The sequence below is a fragment of the Choloepus didactylus genome, chromosome 11, assembly GCF_015220235.1.
Source record: "Choloepus didactylus isolate mChoDid1 chromosome 11, mChoDid1.pri, whole genome shotgun sequence".
Lineage (NCBI taxonomy): Eukaryota > Metazoa > Chordata > Mammalia > Pilosa > Megalonychidae > Choloepus > Choloepus didactylus.
This window is the reverse complement of record NC_051317.1, coordinates 65,967,381-65,985,831: the sequence shown is the minus strand read 5'-3', so window position 1 is coordinate 65,985,831 and position 18,451 is coordinate 65,967,381. Positions and strand designations below refer to the sequence as shown.

General features: G+C 41.9%; 1 protein-coding gene across 1 annotated transcript in view; it reads right to left on the bottom strand.

The window, feature by feature from the left end:
• The window catches only part of EGFLAM (EGF like, fibronectin type III and laminin G domains), a 207,303-nt gene that overhangs the window by 124,921 nt on the left and 63,931 nt on the right, over nucleotides 1-18,451 (bottom strand). Inside the window, exons 2-4 of the mRNA XM_037799260.1 lie at nucleotides 4,265-4,374; nucleotides 3,148-3,231; nucleotides 333-359 (exon numbers count right to left, since the gene is read on the bottom strand). Coding sequence (XP_037655188.1) covers nucleotides 333-359; nucleotides 3,148-3,231; nucleotides 4,265-4,374 — 221 coding nt within the window. The remainder of the gene's footprint in view (nucleotides 1-332; nucleotides 360-3,147; nucleotides 3,232-4,264; nucleotides 4,375-18,451) is intronic.

Here is an 18,451-nt window from a genome sequence, read left to right as displayed (position 1 = left end):
TTCGCTAGTTTGTAAGTATTTCTTTTCCTTTTCAATAGTTTCACCTAATCTCAGAACAGAGTTTAAATTACTTCAGTCTTTAAAGAAATGCTCCTCTCCCCCTTACGCTGGCATGTGAGGTGAAGCAGCTCTTAAGGATAAAAGAGGCTTATTCCTAAGTGATTAAAATCTACCTTGTAGGCTCTGCAGTCCCTGCTTACACCAGAACTAAGCACTTTCCACTGGGTCTCAATCAGTACTAGGGAGACGCAGGGAAATCAACGTCATGATGAGAAGAGACCCCTCAAATCCTGGGTGAGGGCAGAGGCTTCACTTTTTAAAAACATACTTACAAAAACCGCCTGATGATCAGGTTGTTCCTGGAGAGGAGAAAAACAGAAAGACTGTGAAGAGGAAACATGAATGACTGAAGTGACCCCTTAGAGCACCTGCCCCCTAGACCCATGCGCAGCCGGGGGCAGTGAACACTCCTCTTTGCAATATGAGTTATACTGACCACTTGAGGAGTTCTTATTCCAGGCCAGGCAGGTTGTTACCGTGATCAGTGCTCACAGCATCCTTATGCTGTAGGATGAGATCATATAACACAGAGGTTCTCAAACCTTCTCTGATCACGGCACCCTGAACATCTCAGTAATATTTTCACAGCCCCTCCAGGCCAAAAGAAATGCCAAACAGTCCTATTTATTAAATAGTTACATCTAAACAACTTGGACGATTAGCAGTTTGTGCAGATGTTGCTGTCTCTCCCGGAAATTTAAAATCTTCCCCAGGTCCCTATAAGTCTGCTGCAGAGCTCCAGAGCACCTCAGCACAGTTTGGGAACCATAGGAACAGTGCCTATGATATAAATGCTTTTAGAATTCCTTTTTTGTAGCTAAGGAAACAGATTCAGTAAGGTCACCCAGCTGGTTTGTTGCAATGCAGGACGCTGAATGCGAGTCACCTGAATCCCTGCTATACGGGCCTCCTCCCCTCCCTTCCTCCTGACTTGCAGCCTTTACCTCTCCTCCTTACCTCCTCCCTGCATTCTGCTCATTCCCCCCCAAACACACCCACATGCCCACTACTGTGCTCATACCACTCCCTCCAATTGGAAGGCCCTCCCTCTCCCCTGCCCTTCCAAAAGCTGCCTCTGCTTCAATTCCCAGTTCCAAGTTTCACCTCTTGACCACTCGTTCCATACTAACCTCTCTCTTTAAAACTTCAGTCCATATCTTAGTGACATGTTAACAGCATATGGTCCTACACTGTTCTCTAAATGTTACATTGCTGTAAGCATGGTTTTCCCAACAAGACTGAAAGTTGCTGAAGAATGGAGATGGTGTGTTATTTGGTGCAGAACATACAGCAGCATCTATGAAAGTCTGTTGAAATCAGCAAAATGATAAATGCCAGAATTTGATAGAATGCTCTAGTTTTTGGATGTACTCATAAAGAGAATGCAGTTAACATCAAAGGCAAACAGCATCACGAATGATGACACACATTTGCATGGCTTCTTTAAAATTTGCTGAAGGCTTTAACATACATGATTTTATTTGGTGATGTTTAAACCCCTTTCATGGGAGAAAATTGAGGCTTAGACAGGTTAAGTGACTTTGGCCAGAGTCACCAGCCTGGAAGTGGAGGAAGCAGGGTGGAAGCCCAGACTGCCTGTCTTCCCCCTGGCCCTCTGCGTTATGCTTGCGCTGCAGTGGCCATCACAGGAATGCCGCTTTTATGCCCAAGTTCCAGGTGATGGTGATGGGGCAGGACCTATGTTTCAGGGATACTGCCCAGAGCCAAGGCAGCTGTCACCAGCACCGGCACGTGCCCTCGCTACCTGGAGCCGTGGTCCCAGAAGGACATGAGGCTGGGGTTGCTGGGCAGACGAGGACAGACATCGCCGCTTCCGTGGGGAAGGTCGGTGGGCTTGCAGGAATTTCCAGGGCTGTGGAAGCTGGAAGGAACCTCAACTAGAGGTCTCCTAGATGGTGCAACACAGCCTCCCATCTTAGGATACACTATACCATAGTGGCAGGGGCAAATGAGGGGTGCGTAAGCTAAAGTGTATTTTGAAGTAAAAGGCAGGTCAGGCAAACAGGCTGAAAACATGCACCTATTTTTTTGAGTAAGGGAACTTTGGTAACAAAGCAGCAAGATCAGAGGCTCAGAAGTCAGTCAGACTTGAGTTTCCATCAGCTCTGTAACTTACTAGCTGTATGATTTGGGGTAACTTACTTCACTTCTTTGAGTCAGCTTCCTGGTCAGTAAATGCAATAGTGGTAAAGATTAAACGGAAAAACTACGGGAAAGCACGAGGGATAGTGTGTGGCAGATAATAGAAGCTCAATAAATGACAGCCACCTTGTCACAGATGACAAATAGGTTTCCAACTATGTGCTGCACAGAGCAGACACTTATTAAATGGGACTTGCTAGCATTGTCATCATTACAGCAGTATTATAAGGCCTGGTGCTGACATCTTGTTGAGCAATTCAAAAGGTTCTTTCTTATAGGGAAATAATAGTAGAATGGGGACAGAGGAGAAGAGGGGAAAGAAAAGAAAACAGAAAATGCCAAAGGCAAGAAATTCACCCAAAGACACACTGACAGGAAACAGAAAAGAAATAGGTAAGGAACTCTCAATTGGTTCATGGAAAGACAGGGTATTGGGATGGAGAAGAAAAATAAACAAGTCCCGTCATTTGAATAAACATTTCAAATTATATCATTTTCTTCTGCACTGTGTCTCCAGGCAGTTGGGAAGAGAGAAATGGGTCATATTTATTTATAAAGCTTTATTGGGACTGCAAACAAATCAAAATTGAACTTTATAGAGAAAAGAAAAAAAAAGCTATAAGGTGCCTGTTTGCTCACATGATAAAATGGGGTTGATTCACGGATGGGATCAGTTACACTAGGACCCTTTCTTCAGATGTCTGCATCTGTGGAGCTATAGATGACTTGTTATGAGGTAATGTACATGAAAGACATTTGCAAATTCTAATGGACTGTACAAGCATTAGCTATTATTATTACATAGCAGAAGCGTACACATCCAAATAAATAAAAGTTTTCAAATTAGAAACCCTTCTCAATAGCCCTGAAATGCCAAGCACCCATGTCCCCTTTTGCGGGGGCTTCCAGGAGGAGGATACTCACAGGGGTCCACGAGGTCTGGCTGAGAGGCACGTTATGCAATCGCTCCTGCAAGGATTTATCGGCATCGACTTCAGAGTAAAACACCTTGAAAAGATGCACATACCCAGGCTGAGAGCAGAGCCAGCACTTTTCTCACAGAGCCAAGGCCCATGGCTCTAACTCCCCTCTTGGCCATAGTGGGTTCTAAGGAGCCCCCCTGGTTCCTGGGAACAAACACCTGACACGCCCAGCTGGGGTTGCAAACTTGTAAGCCTGCAAGGCTAGGAGGAAGACGTGTACAAGTTAGGTGGGATAGAAAGGGCCGGACCCAGTTGTCTTATTTTTCCTGAAACTATGACCTGCTCAAGTCATCTTTTGTTTTTCTGCTTTTGATATGATATAAGTTCACAGACACATTTCTCCACTTTAGGAATACCCCAGGACCAGCGCCATCATAAACGACCACTCTGTATGGCCTTGGTGAAAGGGACGTGGTGGGGAGTGGTGGGCCCGGGGTGTTATGAGGGGCTTATGCCCCATCCAAAGCAGGCAAGGCCTTCTGCCCCATAGAATTGGGGGCCCAGTGTGGCCACTTTGCCCACTTTCCCAGAGATTCCAGAACTCCAGATATTTATCAGAAAACTCCTGCCTTCTAAAAGTTGACTCCTATTTTTAAAATACTGTCCAAACAAAACATTCTGGTGAACTGAAATCTCAGACATGTAGGAGGGCATTCTCTGTTCTCTACCTTTCCCATCCACTCCTTTATTTTAAGTCAGATTTTACTTTACTTCATACATATTGCCAGCATTCCACAGCAGTTCTGTTATTTCCCATGTTTCTGCTTTATCCTCCAAATTTGACCATAAGCAATTAGATGGCAGGGCCAGCGGCTTCCACCTGGTTTGTATTTTCACATCCATGAACAGAGTAAGGACTGGGTAGGTACTAATTGATTAATGAAGCTTCTGGTTTTCAGGGTACTTTTCAAACGTCCTTGAAAGGGGAACAATTCCTCTAGTTTCATGAGGAAGAGTGGGGCAGTATTTATTTAGGAGGGTTAGTATAGGGGACCACACATAGGCCAAGCAAGGACGTGACCCAGCCACCGCAGAAATCCACATGCCCAAGTACTCACAGTGTACCCAGTGACGGGGCTCGTGGGGTGCCTTGGCATTTTCCACTGGATTCTGACAGCTGTACAGTTCAATGAGTCCAGCACAATGTCAAGAGGAGGTCCCACTTTGCCTGCCCCAAAACAAAAGACACTGTGTTAAAAGATTCATGCATCCCCATCTTGACCATGCTTACAGAAGATGTACAAGTGTGTAGTTACAGATGGAGAGAGTCCTTAAAGATGATTCTGCAGGTCAAAAACACAGCCTGCTCTCTGGTGCACCCCATCGGTCTCAGCTGGCCACACCAGAGCTGTGCTATTTCCCCCCTCCCTGGCATTGGTAGGGAAATTAGCCCAGCCATTCTGTAACTGCTAATAGCTCAAGAACCAGCAAAGAGACAGTGAGGATGGCATAGAACCAAACACTGCAGGCTTGATGCTAGGAGTTCAGACATTATTAAAGTAAAATGAAATATTTTTATTTACTCAATATATATTTACTTTATATATATATATAATATGGCTACACATAAAGCAAATATAAATTCTTATTATAGAATACTTCCAAAATATGGTTAAGTGGATGGAAAATGGAATCTAAAAATCTTGGATGTTTTACTATATACTTATCTTCAGTATTTTTGTGATTATAAATAGTAAATATTATGATTATCAAAACAAGGTATGCAGATTACCTAAATTCAGAAAATATAGAAAGAAAGAAATATATAATTCCACCATTCAGAGAGGAGTCCTGTCAATAATTAGATACACTTCTCTTTGGTCACAAGCAAATTTTTTAAAAGTTGGGTTGATTAGAAATATAGATATAGATATAACTTTGTAATATTGTGTTCATTATATACATATAATGAGTATTATATAAACATATAGTCATAATTTTAAATCTTATTTCACTTAATAGTATATATAGTATGTTTACTGTTATTAAAAATCATGACTTTGAATGTCTGATTTTGCTATTTTAAATAATGCTTCATGAAGACAGGAACCAGGTCTGTCCTGTTCAGATTAGAGTAAAGAAGTTCCCCAAAGGGGGATTTGGTCATAGGAAGAAGGTACTGGAAGGCTGGATGGCCCAAAACTCTGCTACATGGAACATGCATGTTCATTAACCATTACTCCACTGATTGACAATTAGGTTGTTCCCAAAATTCCATTATAAGAAATAATGCCGCAAAGAATATAAGTGCTGGTGCCTATTTGTGCCCATGCGGAAGTTTTTTAGGATGGATACCTAGAAGAGAAAATATGGGTATATGCATTTTAATTTTTAATAGCTGTTGACTTATTACTTTCCAAAAAGAAGTAAATGAATGAATCTTTAAGTGTACTCAATTATTTCATTTGGGTAAATTCCTAAAACAGAATTCCTGTTATCTGAGGTGGCTTTTCTCAACTTTGGCACTATTAACATTTTGGGCCAAGTAATTATTTGTCTGGGGGACAATCCTGTGCATTGTAGGATGTTTAGCAGCATCTCTGACTTCCATGCAATAGCTGCCAGTAGCATCCTCCAGTTGTAACAACCAAAAATGTGCCCAGAAACTGCCAAATACTCCCCGAGGGACAAAATTATCCCTGGTTAGGAACCACTTATCTAAAGGAATAAACATTTTAAAGACTTTTTATAAATGTAACCAAACTTAACATCTAGAAAATTAATTTAGAAGCTCATGGAGGTATATGAGAATGCCCTATGTAAGCATTAGATCTTTACCAGGTCTTAGTATTTAAAAATGTTTTCTAAATTGATAAGAAAAAATATTGTGTATTTTAATATCTTTTTTGGCTATTTTTCTTCCTCTGTGTTGTACACATTTTTCAATTGGGTTGTTAGATTTTTTTCTCATTAACTTAATAAAAACTCTTGAAATGATAAAGATATGAATCATTCACCTGTATTTTCTCCTTGTAGTTTTGTTTGAGTCCTCTGTATAATTTACCCAGTACTTGCCCGCTTTTTTGCTGAGCTAAGAGGTCTGTGCTAAAAGGTGGTTGGAAGCAGGGGGGAAAGATGGCAGGAATTATTTATCAAGCCCTTGCAGAAGTCCCAGGAGTGGCGCCTTCTCCCTTTGCTGAAGGATTCTGGCTTGGGCAGCCCAGGGCTGAGGGGTGTGCCGTCCACTAAGCTGGGAACACCGAGACGCCTTGAACGGCTCGCGATGCAGGAGGCACAGCCATCAACAGCCAGGGAGGCGAGAGGACCCAGATTAGACATTTGGGCCAAATACCAAAAGCATTCCAGATGAATCAAAAAATTAAAGATGGGAAATCAAATTATAAAGAACAATTGAAATTTTAAACTCCAATTTTTTGAGGAGGAGGAACTTTTTTAAATTTAAAAGCAGTAAAAAAAAAATCACAAAAAAATGATGGATTCAACATCATGAAACTTTCATTATTTGCTTCAAAAATTACAAAAGAAAAAGCAAAACAACACATCAAGGGGTAAATATTTGCAGCAAAAGGACAGACCAAAGGATGTTTTTACTATCCAACTCATAAGTATTGATAAGAAACACATTCAGACCCTAAAAATAAAGGATAATGAGGCACCTCGCAAAAAAGGAAATATAGCAAGTACACACACGTGGGGAAATATTCAAATTTGCTAGTTATTGAAGAAATGCAGTTAAAGAAAATTGAGATGTCGTTTTCACCTATTACATTTGCCAAAATGTTTAAGTGAAGGTAACTAATGCTGACATGAGTACACGAATTTGCGACTCTCAAAAAATTATTTGTGGCAGTGTAAATGAGTTCAAGCATTTAGTTTGGAAGACAATTTGGCAATGTGCAATGACATCCAGAGCCATAAATATGTCCCCATCCCTAAGGCTCCCAGAAGGGTGGTTACAGTGTGTTGTAGCAAAGAATCTTAAAAGAAGAAGAGTGCACACATGAAGATGTTCTTCATGGTAATACTTGTGCTACTGACAAACCATAAACCATATAAATATTTAGAAACAGAGCAATAGGCAGATCAACTATGGTGCATCAAATAGATGAACTATTATACAAACAATAAAAATTATATTTAACTAAAAGCAAGGTGGTATCTTGGACTGGATCCTGGAACAGAAAAAGGGAATCCAAATAAAGTTTGCAGTTCAGTTATAACAGTATTGCTTAGTATTATTACTTCAAGTTAATAACTTGAAGGCAAAAGAAAAAGGTTAATTGTTGCATTTGGGTGGCTGAAATTAAGGATGTCACCCCCACCCCCATTTTCTTCTATTTGGCAAGTTTTCCGGAATGTTATTATGTTGTTTCTATAATTAAAAAAAAATACTTTCAAAAGTATTTTTTATCCAAATACCAAAGTTTGCACGGGTACAGGTATGACCAGGCTCCTTTGTTAATAAATAAAATGCACAAAATAATATTTCTTTAAAAAAAGACATCTTTCTATGGAAAGAAAAAAAGAGAGAGAAGAGAGGGAAGGGGGAAGAGATGAAGGAAGGAAAAAGAGAGGGATGCAAGGAGAGAAGAAGGAAGAGGAGGAGGAGCAGGAGAGAGGGAGGGAAGGTGGGAGGAAAGGAAAGGAAGAAAAGAGAAGAAACCTTTTGTAAATGTTAAAGCACTACCCAAATATTAGCCTTCTTCTGATCTTCCCAACAGCTGGCCTAGAAATCCTCTTTTTTTGGTTTCAAAGTTATTTGCCACTTGTCCATGTATGTTTCTACTTCCAAAAAGTTATTGCCACCATCTTCTTTCTGTTTCCTTTTTCTTGGTGGTTACTGCTCTTTCCCTTCCCACATTTGTAGCATTTTGGTAGGACTTTGGGAGAAACCAGTTGTCAATATGTTTGTTCACCCCACAGAAGTCAACTGATCCTCAACCTTTTGAGACAGAGGAAGCAGATATTATTCCCACTTTACAGATGAGGAAGCTGAGGTCTAGAGTCCTTGATTTAACATCTCAGCAATGGGATAGAGGAAGGCAGAGACAGTGGGGAGGAAGGTAGAGATGTACTTCTCTGCCCTACCCCTCAAACATTGGTGCTCTTGGTGATTCTGCCCAACCTCCTCTTCTCAGTTCTCACTAAACCTTCTTCCTCTGTGCGCTCATCCCTGCCTGTCACATATATGCTGATGGCTCCTGAAGCTATTTCTTCAAGGGGGGCAGACCCGTCTAGATACCCCACAAGCCTCTCAAATTCAACATGTCAAAACTTAATTCATCGTCTGTCTCTTCAGCCTGAAACCCTCCAATAATCCCTGTCCTGGTAAACGGCATCGCCATCCAACTTGACTTCCAGAAACCAGAAAATCACCCTTGGCATCGAACTGGTCACACTATATCCATCCTCCCCTCTTCCTAGAGACCTCAGAATCCTTCTCAACCCAGTTCCTGGAGCAGTACTGTCAACTCTTCAGGCCTGGTGCATACAGTGAAACCTATCTGCCATCCACAGATCCTAAGGGATACAATTTCCATGCCCACAGTTTCTCCAGCCTGCACCCTACTCCAGAGAACGTGTGTTAGTAAACTATTCGAAGACTTTTTTTTTTTTTTTTTTAACCTCTAAAGCACTAGAATGCACCATGAAGGTTGGGGGCAGAGAAGTTGGGGTTCTAAAATTGTGTGTAAGAGGGATGTATAGGTGCAATATGGTTGGAAGGAAGCCCTAGAGGCCTTTTCTTAAGCCACATTTATATTGCTAGCACTGAATTTTTCACTTTGTCTGCCTGTTTAAAGTGGCCTTGAGGGTAGGGCCAGGTCTCCACTGGGACCTGTCTGAAGCTGTACTTTTGCAAATCAAGCACCTTGTTTATCCACAGATTGTATGATTATTGGGGTATATAGAAGGGGGGCAGGTTAAAGGCAGCATTAGATAAGAAATTCCAGGTAGGGAAGGGTGTGGACCCAGAAGAAGGATTGAAACAGGCCTGGTGTCCCTTATCAGAGACATCCGGGTGTGGTTCTCACTGGGATGAATGGATCAAAGTAATTCTTTCAATCCTTTCTGGTTGCCAGAGTGAAAGATAAAGAATGAAACCAGAGGCTTTCCTCACATCTTTATAATCTCTGAGTCATCAAAAGAAAATCCAATCTTTGGCCAGAACAAGCCAAGCTGGAGCTGCTGCGCTCTCCAAAAACTCTGAATGAAACTGAAGCAAAAAAGTTTTGGTAATGGTTATAATAGTTTTGGTAACGGTTATAATACTGAAGTCTTTGGGTATCTTATCTATTATGGCATAAAAACATACTAGTGCTTCCTCAATATTAAAAAAAATATCAAAATAGTAGGCGACTTACATGTAAGCAATATCTGTATAAGATTTAAGCAGTTAAAAACAAAAAAAAACATTCATGTTTAACCAACTATGGTTCCAATGACAGAAAAAATATATTATGCAATAGAAAACTAGTTTTGAAGAACTGTGCCCTTTGAAACGAGTATGATCCATTTATGCAATATACCCTGGAGCTCTGTTCTTGTATGCTAAAAGCTATACTTCTTAAGAGATAAATGAATACAAAAACGTGTTTCTTTGCCATTAGGGGGCTATATTCTTGAGCTTTCTTCTTTGGAGCGCTTTCAAAACTGTGTTAGGTCTTTGCATTAGAAACTTCTGAGTAATTTTGTCAATTTCTTACGGTAATTTTATTTCATAAAATGCTTCAACTTCCTGAGCAAAATTCATCTCTGATTCAATTAGTTTTGTGATCCAATTCATAAAAACACTTCAAAATGCAAACAAAAATATCACCTGTGACAGAAGTACATTGCTAGCTTTTTAGTTATTTGATTTTCATGGAGTGAACCAAGTCATATTCACTGACGCAATGGAAAGTGCCCAGTCTAACTAAAAATAATCAGGAAATTCTGAATAAGAAGGTAAAAGACCTTATTTCCATCTTTTTGAAGATGGATTAGAAACTTCTGAGTAATTCTGTCAATTTGAAGATGGATTAGAAACATTTTAAAGTCCCTTTTAGGTTAAAAGCTTCTGTACTGTATTCTTGTTCAGATGTTCTTGTCAAGTTTCATAGTCTAAGCTTCTTTGCCCTTCCCCAGCTGTTAAACGATCTTAAACAAGTTAATTTCTTGGGTGTTAGGAAGTATATGTGCAATGTGCAATGTGTGTGTGTGTGTGTGTGTGTGTGTGTGTTGTAACAGGGAGCGGGCGAGTAGAGCTTGCCAACCTTTCTGCTTGCTTTCTTGGATGATAAGTAAGCTTGAGTCGATGAAAGCAAACAACCACACTGCCAACTTCCATATATAGCAGGCACTAAAAAGCTGGGTTTTTTTTGTTTTGTTTTGTTTTGTTTTGCCTTAACTCTCTTTAACATTACTGGAGTTGTGAACAGAGCTGGGCCTAGAATTCAGCCATTCAGTTGTCACACTAACGACTTGCCAACTCTATAAGTCTACCCTTCTCTCCAGCATCTTCTTTTTCTGCCATCTGTTTTCCCTTAGGATTGCTGATTGCGTTTTAACAGAAACCACCGTGAGAGATGCTTAGCTGAGATTTTTCCTCTTCTAGTAGTCACTAGCTGGGCAAGAAAGAATTCTCTGTGTGAGACCCTCATAACCCAACTAAGCCTAATTTATAAAGCAGTGTGAGGCTCTGGACAGGCCTGCCGCTAATGCTTTCACATCAAGGGTAAGGGCTCAAATGGGCGCCCACATATGATTTATGTAGAAACTTACAATTCATTAAACAAGCTAGTAAAATATACTATTAGATAGCATATTTTTGATCCTTCATAATGACCTGTGAGAATAGGTTCAAATACCGATCTCACAGACCCTTTGAATTTCCACTTCAAAAAGAGGCAACGTGGAAAGAAGTGGTTCCTCTTCTCTTCCCTCCATGGCTCTGGCTCTCCCTGAAGGATGTTTGTGTGCACATCTGCGGACACCTCAGCCCACTGTCCTGGCCCTGTCCACTGCCTGCCTTGGCAAACAGCAATCTCTCGGCCACTGTTCCAACCCAGCTTAATGCCAAGACCAAAGAACACACCAGGCATGGAGTAAGACATGAGTTTAATAGGACTTACTTATAGGAGATGTTGTTCCACAACGGTGGCTGACTGGGAAAGATGGAAGTTATTGCTCTGCAAAAGCAGGGGGTGCCAGGGGGTGATTTATGAGGGTTAGGACAAGGAGGGGGTGAGAACAGAGTTTTGACAGGGTCTGGACACAAGGGTGTGGAGATTTGTTATCCACAGTGATTAGGGGAGGGGAGTTTCAATGCTTTGTTAACAATACAATTTTTCCTCCCCTGGGGAGGTGTGATGACTTTTAACATCAGTCCGGGTCAAGTAGATGGCTTTGTGAAGTCACTATGGAGGGGAGGGAGCCTGGGCCCTGGGTCCCACAGCCACCCCTCACACTGGCAACCCAGTCCACTCTCCAGGCCACTGGCTCGGGAAAGGGCTCCCTAGGACCAGGAAGTTCAGGCTGCCTGGGCAGGGAATTCCAGGGTCTCAAGTACCCAGGGAGTGCTGTGTACAAAGTTAGGACGTGGACTCTAGGTTTCTTGGCCTGGGACTCCTCTTATCCACACCCCATGAGGAGGGGCGTGGCCAGAGGAGGATCCAAACTGAACCTTCTAAAATGTGGAGCCACCTTTGCCTGCATCTAAGGGCTGGACTGCTCTGAGGAAACCCAGCAAGTCTCTTCCCTCAGATTCTCCTCCAGGTAGCATTGAAGGGGAGTCTCTCAGAATGCCAGAGTAGGAGAGACAGTTAGAATCATTTAGTCCATTGGTCAGCAAGTGGGGAAACCAAGTTGCCCTGGAACGATGGATTACGCTGGGATGACAAAGGGGAGCATGATTGTGGTGTGAAAGGTAACTGCCCCCAAAGAGAAGCCCAGGGTGCTGGAGAACACTTCACGCTGCTCCCCAGTGTCTGAGAATTTCTTGACTCCCTGAGCAACTAGAAGAAGCACTGTTATGCATCTTAAACCCACATGTTTTCTGCTTTCTTGAAGGCATTGCCTAGGAAATGTCTTTACGGGGAATCTCTTCGGTTACATATGCATTGCTGCTTCAGTAGTAATAGTTGGAGCAAGCTTCAAAAAGATGGAAATAAGGTCTTTTACCTTCTTATTGAGAATTTCCTGATTATTTTTAGTTAGACTGGGCACTTTCCATTGCGTCAGTGAATATGACTTGGTTCACTCCATGAAAATCAAATAACTAAAAAGCTAGCAATGTACTTCTGTCACAGGTGATATTTTTGTTTGCATTTTGAAGTGTTTTTATGAATTGGATCACAAAACTAATTGAATCAGAGATGAATTTTGCTCAGGAAGTTGAAGCATTTTATGAAATAAAATTACCGTAAGAAATTGACAAAATTACTCAGAAGTTTCTAATGCAAAGACCTAACACAGTTTTGAAAGCGCTCCAAAGAAGAAAGCTCAAGAATATAGTCCCCTAATGGCAAAGAAACACATTTTTGTATTCATTTATCTCTTAAGAAGTATAGCTTTTAGCATACAAGAACAGAGCTCCAGGGTATATTGCATAAATGGATCATACTCGTTTCAAAAGGCACAGTTCTTCAAATCTAGTTTTCTATTGCATAATATATTTTTTCTGTCATTGGAACCATAGGTGGTTCCATAGTTGGAAGGGCAAAGAAGCTTAGACTATGAAACTTGACAAGAACAGCTGAACAAGAATACAGTACAGAAGCTTTTAATCTAAATGGGACTTTAAAATGTTTCTAATCCAGTGGTTGTTACTTGAAAGGCTTGCAATGCAGATTACTGGGCCCCAGTTGGAGTTTCTGCTTCAATAGGTCTGGGGTGGGACCCAAGAATTTGCATTTCTAACAAGTTCTCAGGAGATGCTTGTCCCTGAACTGCAGTTTGAGAACCACTGCTCTAGTCCAACCTCTGACTTTAAGGATGGGAAATTAAAACTCAGAGAAGCTGAGTGTCTTGTGTGAGGTCACAGTAGTTAGCAGAAGAGCTGAAATTAAGACCTCGATTTATTGATTCCCTAGTCAGTCACTTTCTTCCATTTTACACTAGCCCTCTTCTCAAGCTATAGCAGTGGCTCTCCGTCCTTCTTGTTGCTCAGAAGGCATCACAGTTCTGTCTGTGGCTATCACAATGACAGCAGTTGTCAACTGGAGAAGATGCTCCCTATGGGATAATTTTCAATCTCTAAAGGTCAGAATGAAGGACGCTCTTGCATGGAGTTTGAGGAAGCCTTCAGGTGGTCCTGGTCTGCACCTGCCCCTGACCAAGCATCACTGCAAGTCCCATCTTTCCAGGGAATCTCAGCCATTCTCCAGCCACTGCCACAAGTGCATCTTTACAAGTGAGCTCCCCATAGCTAATGGGACATCTGCACCTTGAAGTCTCACAAGGTCTCACCCCAAATTCCAAATATTCCAGACCAAACCTGTATCTTCCCTCCAAATCTCCTCCTCCTCTCTTGTTCCCCATAATCCAGAAATTTAGAAGCATCTTCAGCTCCTTCCTTTCTCTTCTGTTCCAGATACAACTCTCCATGCTGTCGCCAAATAGCTCATAGAATATTAGCTCCATGAAGGCAGGAACTTTTGTGCTCACCCTTTATCCAGAGCACCTAGAACAATTTCTGGCACATAGTAGCTTTGGTATATACTCCAACAAATGACATATTCTTAATCTCAATCTGCTTTCCTGTGGGTGGGAAACTATTTGTAAATAGTATTTGCTTATGTTAAGGTTAGTCAAAGTGTGGACTCATTTGTGAATAGGCTCTTTCAAGGTCCTATTTAGATGTGGTCAACTGAATCAGGGTGAGTCTTAATCCATTTTACTGGAAGCTTTATAAAGGGAAGGCCACAAGAAGAAGTTGGAAGACAGTGGAAACCAGAAAAGCAGAGACCTGGAGAGAGAGATCACCATGTGACAGGAGACAGATACAAACCAAGGAACACAAAGGATTACGGCAAGCCAGCACCAGAACGCTACCGACTTTGAGGAGAAAGCATGGCCTTGCTGATGCCTTCATTTTGGACTTGTAGCCCTCCAGACCATGGGCCAGTAAATTCCTTTTTCTAAGCCAACTGGTGAGTGGTATTTGTCATAGCAGCCTGGCAAACCAAGACAGTAGGCATTCCATAAATATTTGCTATCTGACTAAATGATTGACTGGCTAACTGAATTCATATCCTTCTTCTGGTACTACTGCTATGACCTTAATTCAGCCTCCTGTCAACCTGTGCTAGAACCCCTGACTTAGCTACAAACCTGAATTTATTCTTCCAAGTGCCTGTGTTACCACAAGGACCTCTAGGGAAAAGAAATTATGTGGGCAAGAGCAGGTCAGTTCTCCACTGATAGACCCTTGTCTTGGTTGGAACCAGAAGTCATTTGCTCCAGGCCAGAGACCTGCTGAGACCTGGCTCAGGTTCCATCCTTCCCAGTCTGAGAGTCTAAAGAGAATGGGTTATTCCAGATACCCCTGGGAAATGGGCACCTGCTGCAGGAAACAGGACCAGCTCCTGCTTTACTCTGAACAGGGTCACCTTTCCAAAGGAGGCACAGAAGGGGCACTGGGGAAGGTGATAATTCTCACTATCCCAGGGGCTTGAAGCCATAACCATGTAAGAACTCCAGGTAAGGATAATGGATTATAATCACTGCAACCAGCCTCCTATAAAGTTGCATTCTGATGACCTCAGGGGAAATGGTATACAAAGGGAATATTAAAAAGGAAAAATAGTAACTTCAAATGAAGTTTGGCAGACATTACTTTAACCAAGTGAACATGTTTCCCATCTTAGTAATATGTCATGTAGATATTATGTACTGAAAGGATGGGATGAGAAGGACACTTTGTTTCTGTGGTATTCCTGCAAAAATGTACAACCCCAGTCTAGTCATGAGAAAACATCAGACAAATCCAAATTGAGGAGCATTCTACAAAATAGCAGACCAGCACTCTTCAAAAGTGCCACATTCATGAAAGACAGGGAAAAACTGAGAAACTGTCAGAGGAGATGTCAAGGAGATAGGGTAACAAAATGCAATGTGGTATCCTAGATTGGATCCTAGAACAGCAAAAAAGGATAAATGGGTGTACCAGTTTGCATATATTATGTCCCCCAGAAAAAGCCATGTTCTTTGATGCAATCTTGTGGGGGGAGACATAATAGTGTTGATTAAGTTGGACCATTTGGATTAGGTTATTTCCATGGAGATGCACCCCATCCTATTATCTGACTGGATAATTTCCATGAAGGTGTGGTCCTGCCCATTCAGCGTGGGCCTTGATTAGTTTAGTAGTGCACTAAGTAAGCTCAGACAGAAAGAGTGATCTTGCTACAGCCAAGAGGGACACTTTGAAGAACGCACAGGAGCTGAGAGAGGAGCTTCAGCTTACAGAGACATTCTGGAGACAGCCTTTGAAGGCAGACTTTTGCTCTGGAGAAGCAAACACCCCAAGAGCAACTGAGAGTGAAATTTTTGAGAAGCTGAAGCCTAGGGAGGAATGTCCTGGAAGAAAGCCATTTTGAAACCAGAACTTTGGAGCAGAAGCCAGCCACGTGCCTTCCCAGCTAACAGTGGTTTTCTGGACACCATTGGCCATCCTCCAGTGAAGGTACCCGATTGCTGATGTGTTACCTTGGACACTTTATGGCCTTAAGACTGTAACTGTATAACCAAATAAACCCCTTTATAAAACCGAGTCCATCTCTGGTGTTTTGCATTCCGGCAGCATTAGTAAACCAGAACAATGGGGAAACCTGAATAAAGTCTGTAGTTTAGTTAATAGTATTATACCAATGCTAATTTCTTAATTTGATAAATACACCATGGTAATATAAGATGCTAATGTCAGGGGAAGGTGAGTGAAGGATATATGGGAACATTCTGTACTAACATGGCAACTCTTCTATAAATCTTAAATTATTTTGGAAAAAAAAAAAAAAACAACTACTGCAGAAAAAAATGAAAGTCCTTCCTTTTTTCCACATAATCCTAGCAGGAGACCCTCAGGCAGGGCCCCTTTCACCAGGCAAGGCTGTCTCCCTCCTGGGAGCAGAAGAAATGAATGTCTCAAGCCTTGAAAATCGACAACAGTAAACTGATACCTCCCTGAGTGCCCACTTGTAGTGGATCAAACAGATAATGTAACTCAAAGGTGAGAGTAGCTTTCACTCCTTTTTGTGTTCTTAGGATCGGCTTTCCCTCCCGTTTCCTCCTGCAAACACTGGCTTCCTGCAGCATATGCAAGCCCATCTGGTGAGGGGGTGTCTATTCTTCACCTGCCCGAGGAAGCACATTTCCCCTTTCTCACGTGCTGCGCCAGAATCTGCCCACTGCAATTTTCGTGATGGCAGCAAGAAACATTTTGCCAAGCCCTCACCTGAGGAGCCTTCCTGGTAAACCATAGGGTTAGCAGAACATGAAGTTTTAATGATCGATAAGCCACAGAAGCTTGTGTGTAATCCCAGAAGGCTTACAATTTCCTGTCTCTCAGGGAACAGAGATGACTAGTCATTTTAAAAAGGAAACAAAAGTAACCACCTCCTTTTTCCCAAAAAGCTGGAAACTTTAAAAGTAAGTTCATAGTTCTGGCATATGAATCTGCTATCACTGATTGATCACATCTCTAAGCTTGGCACTAGAAAGGCACTTTACAAACCCCAGCCACCACCCCTAAACCCATAGGACACGCTTGGGCAAATAGGAAAAAGGTGGCCCCTCCCGGCAGACAAAGACTCACAGGCCAGGCACCGGACTGGGTGAGAGGATGGAAGGTTTCATCCTAACTGATGTCCTAACTAGGTGATTCCCAGCTGGATTCCAGAGCCCTGTCCTCTCAGCTGCACACAACTGCCCAACATTATGATAAATTGCTTTCTTTAATTCTTTCACCAGCTCTGCAAGGTAGGAGACATTATACCCATTTTTCAATGAGGAAACTGAGGTCAGACATTTAATGACAAGCTCAAGATCATAGAGAATGGAAGAGTAACCAGGATTTGAACCCAGGTATCTCACACCAAAATGGATATTTGCAATTACTTCCAGGGTCTGTGATAGACTAGTCACTGGAACGTGCCAGATTTACTATATGAGGCAGTGGCTGCTGGCAGAAGTCATAGCAACTGCTCATTCTGCCTTGGACCAATGCAGCAAGGCTTCCACTGCCCTCAACCTTTCCTTAGCAACATCTTTTTTCTTTTGTTTTGTTTTTTTACATTCTACATTATAAACCATTTATTTTACATTTTTCAATGTTCACATTAGTGGTAGCATATAATATTTCTCTTTTTGTGCCTGGCTTATTTCGCTCAGCATTATGTCTTCAAGGTTCATCCATGTTGTCATATGTTTCATGACATTGTTCCTTCTTACTGCTGCATAGTATTCCATCATGTGTATGTACCACATTTTATTTATTCACTCATCTGTTGAAGGACATTGAGTTGTTTCCATCTCTTGGCAATTGTGAATAATGCTTCTTAGCAACATCTCAAAGGGTGACATAAGAAGACTGAGAAATTTGACTCCTTTGGATCTAGGATTGAGGGAGTGTGCTAGTTTGGATATATTATGTCCCACCAAAAGCCATATTCTTTGCTGCAGTCTTGTGGGGGCAGATATATTCGTGTTGATTAGATTGGAATCTTTTGAGTGTTACCATGGAGATGTGACTCAATCAACTGTGAGTGAAATGTTTGATTGGATAATTTCCATAGAGGTGTTACCCTGCCCATTTAGGGTGGGTGTTAATTGGATCACTGGAGTTGTATAAAGGAATTCACAGACTGAAGGACCTCAGAGCAGCTGAACAGACACTTTGAAGACGGCCATTGGAAGCTGATGCAGACATTTTGGAGAACGCCATTTTGAAAAGCAACCTGGGAGCAAGCAGACACAAGCCATGTGCCTTCCCAGCTAACAGAGGTTTTCTAGACACCAGTGGCCATCCTTCAGTGAAGGTACCCAATTGTTGATGCTTTACCTCAGATGCTTTATGGCCTTCAGACTGTAACTTGGTAACCAAAGAAACCACCTTTATAAAAGCCAATCCATTTCTGGTATGTTGCTTAACGGCAGCATTAGCAAACTGGAACAGGGAACAAACTGACCTGGCAAGGTTGTTACCCGTAGGAGAAACAGTGGGAGCAGCTGAATTGAACCTCATGTTCCAAGAGGGTGCAGGGGCTGGAGAGGGGCATTGCAGGGACACGGGCTTTGGAAAACAGCAG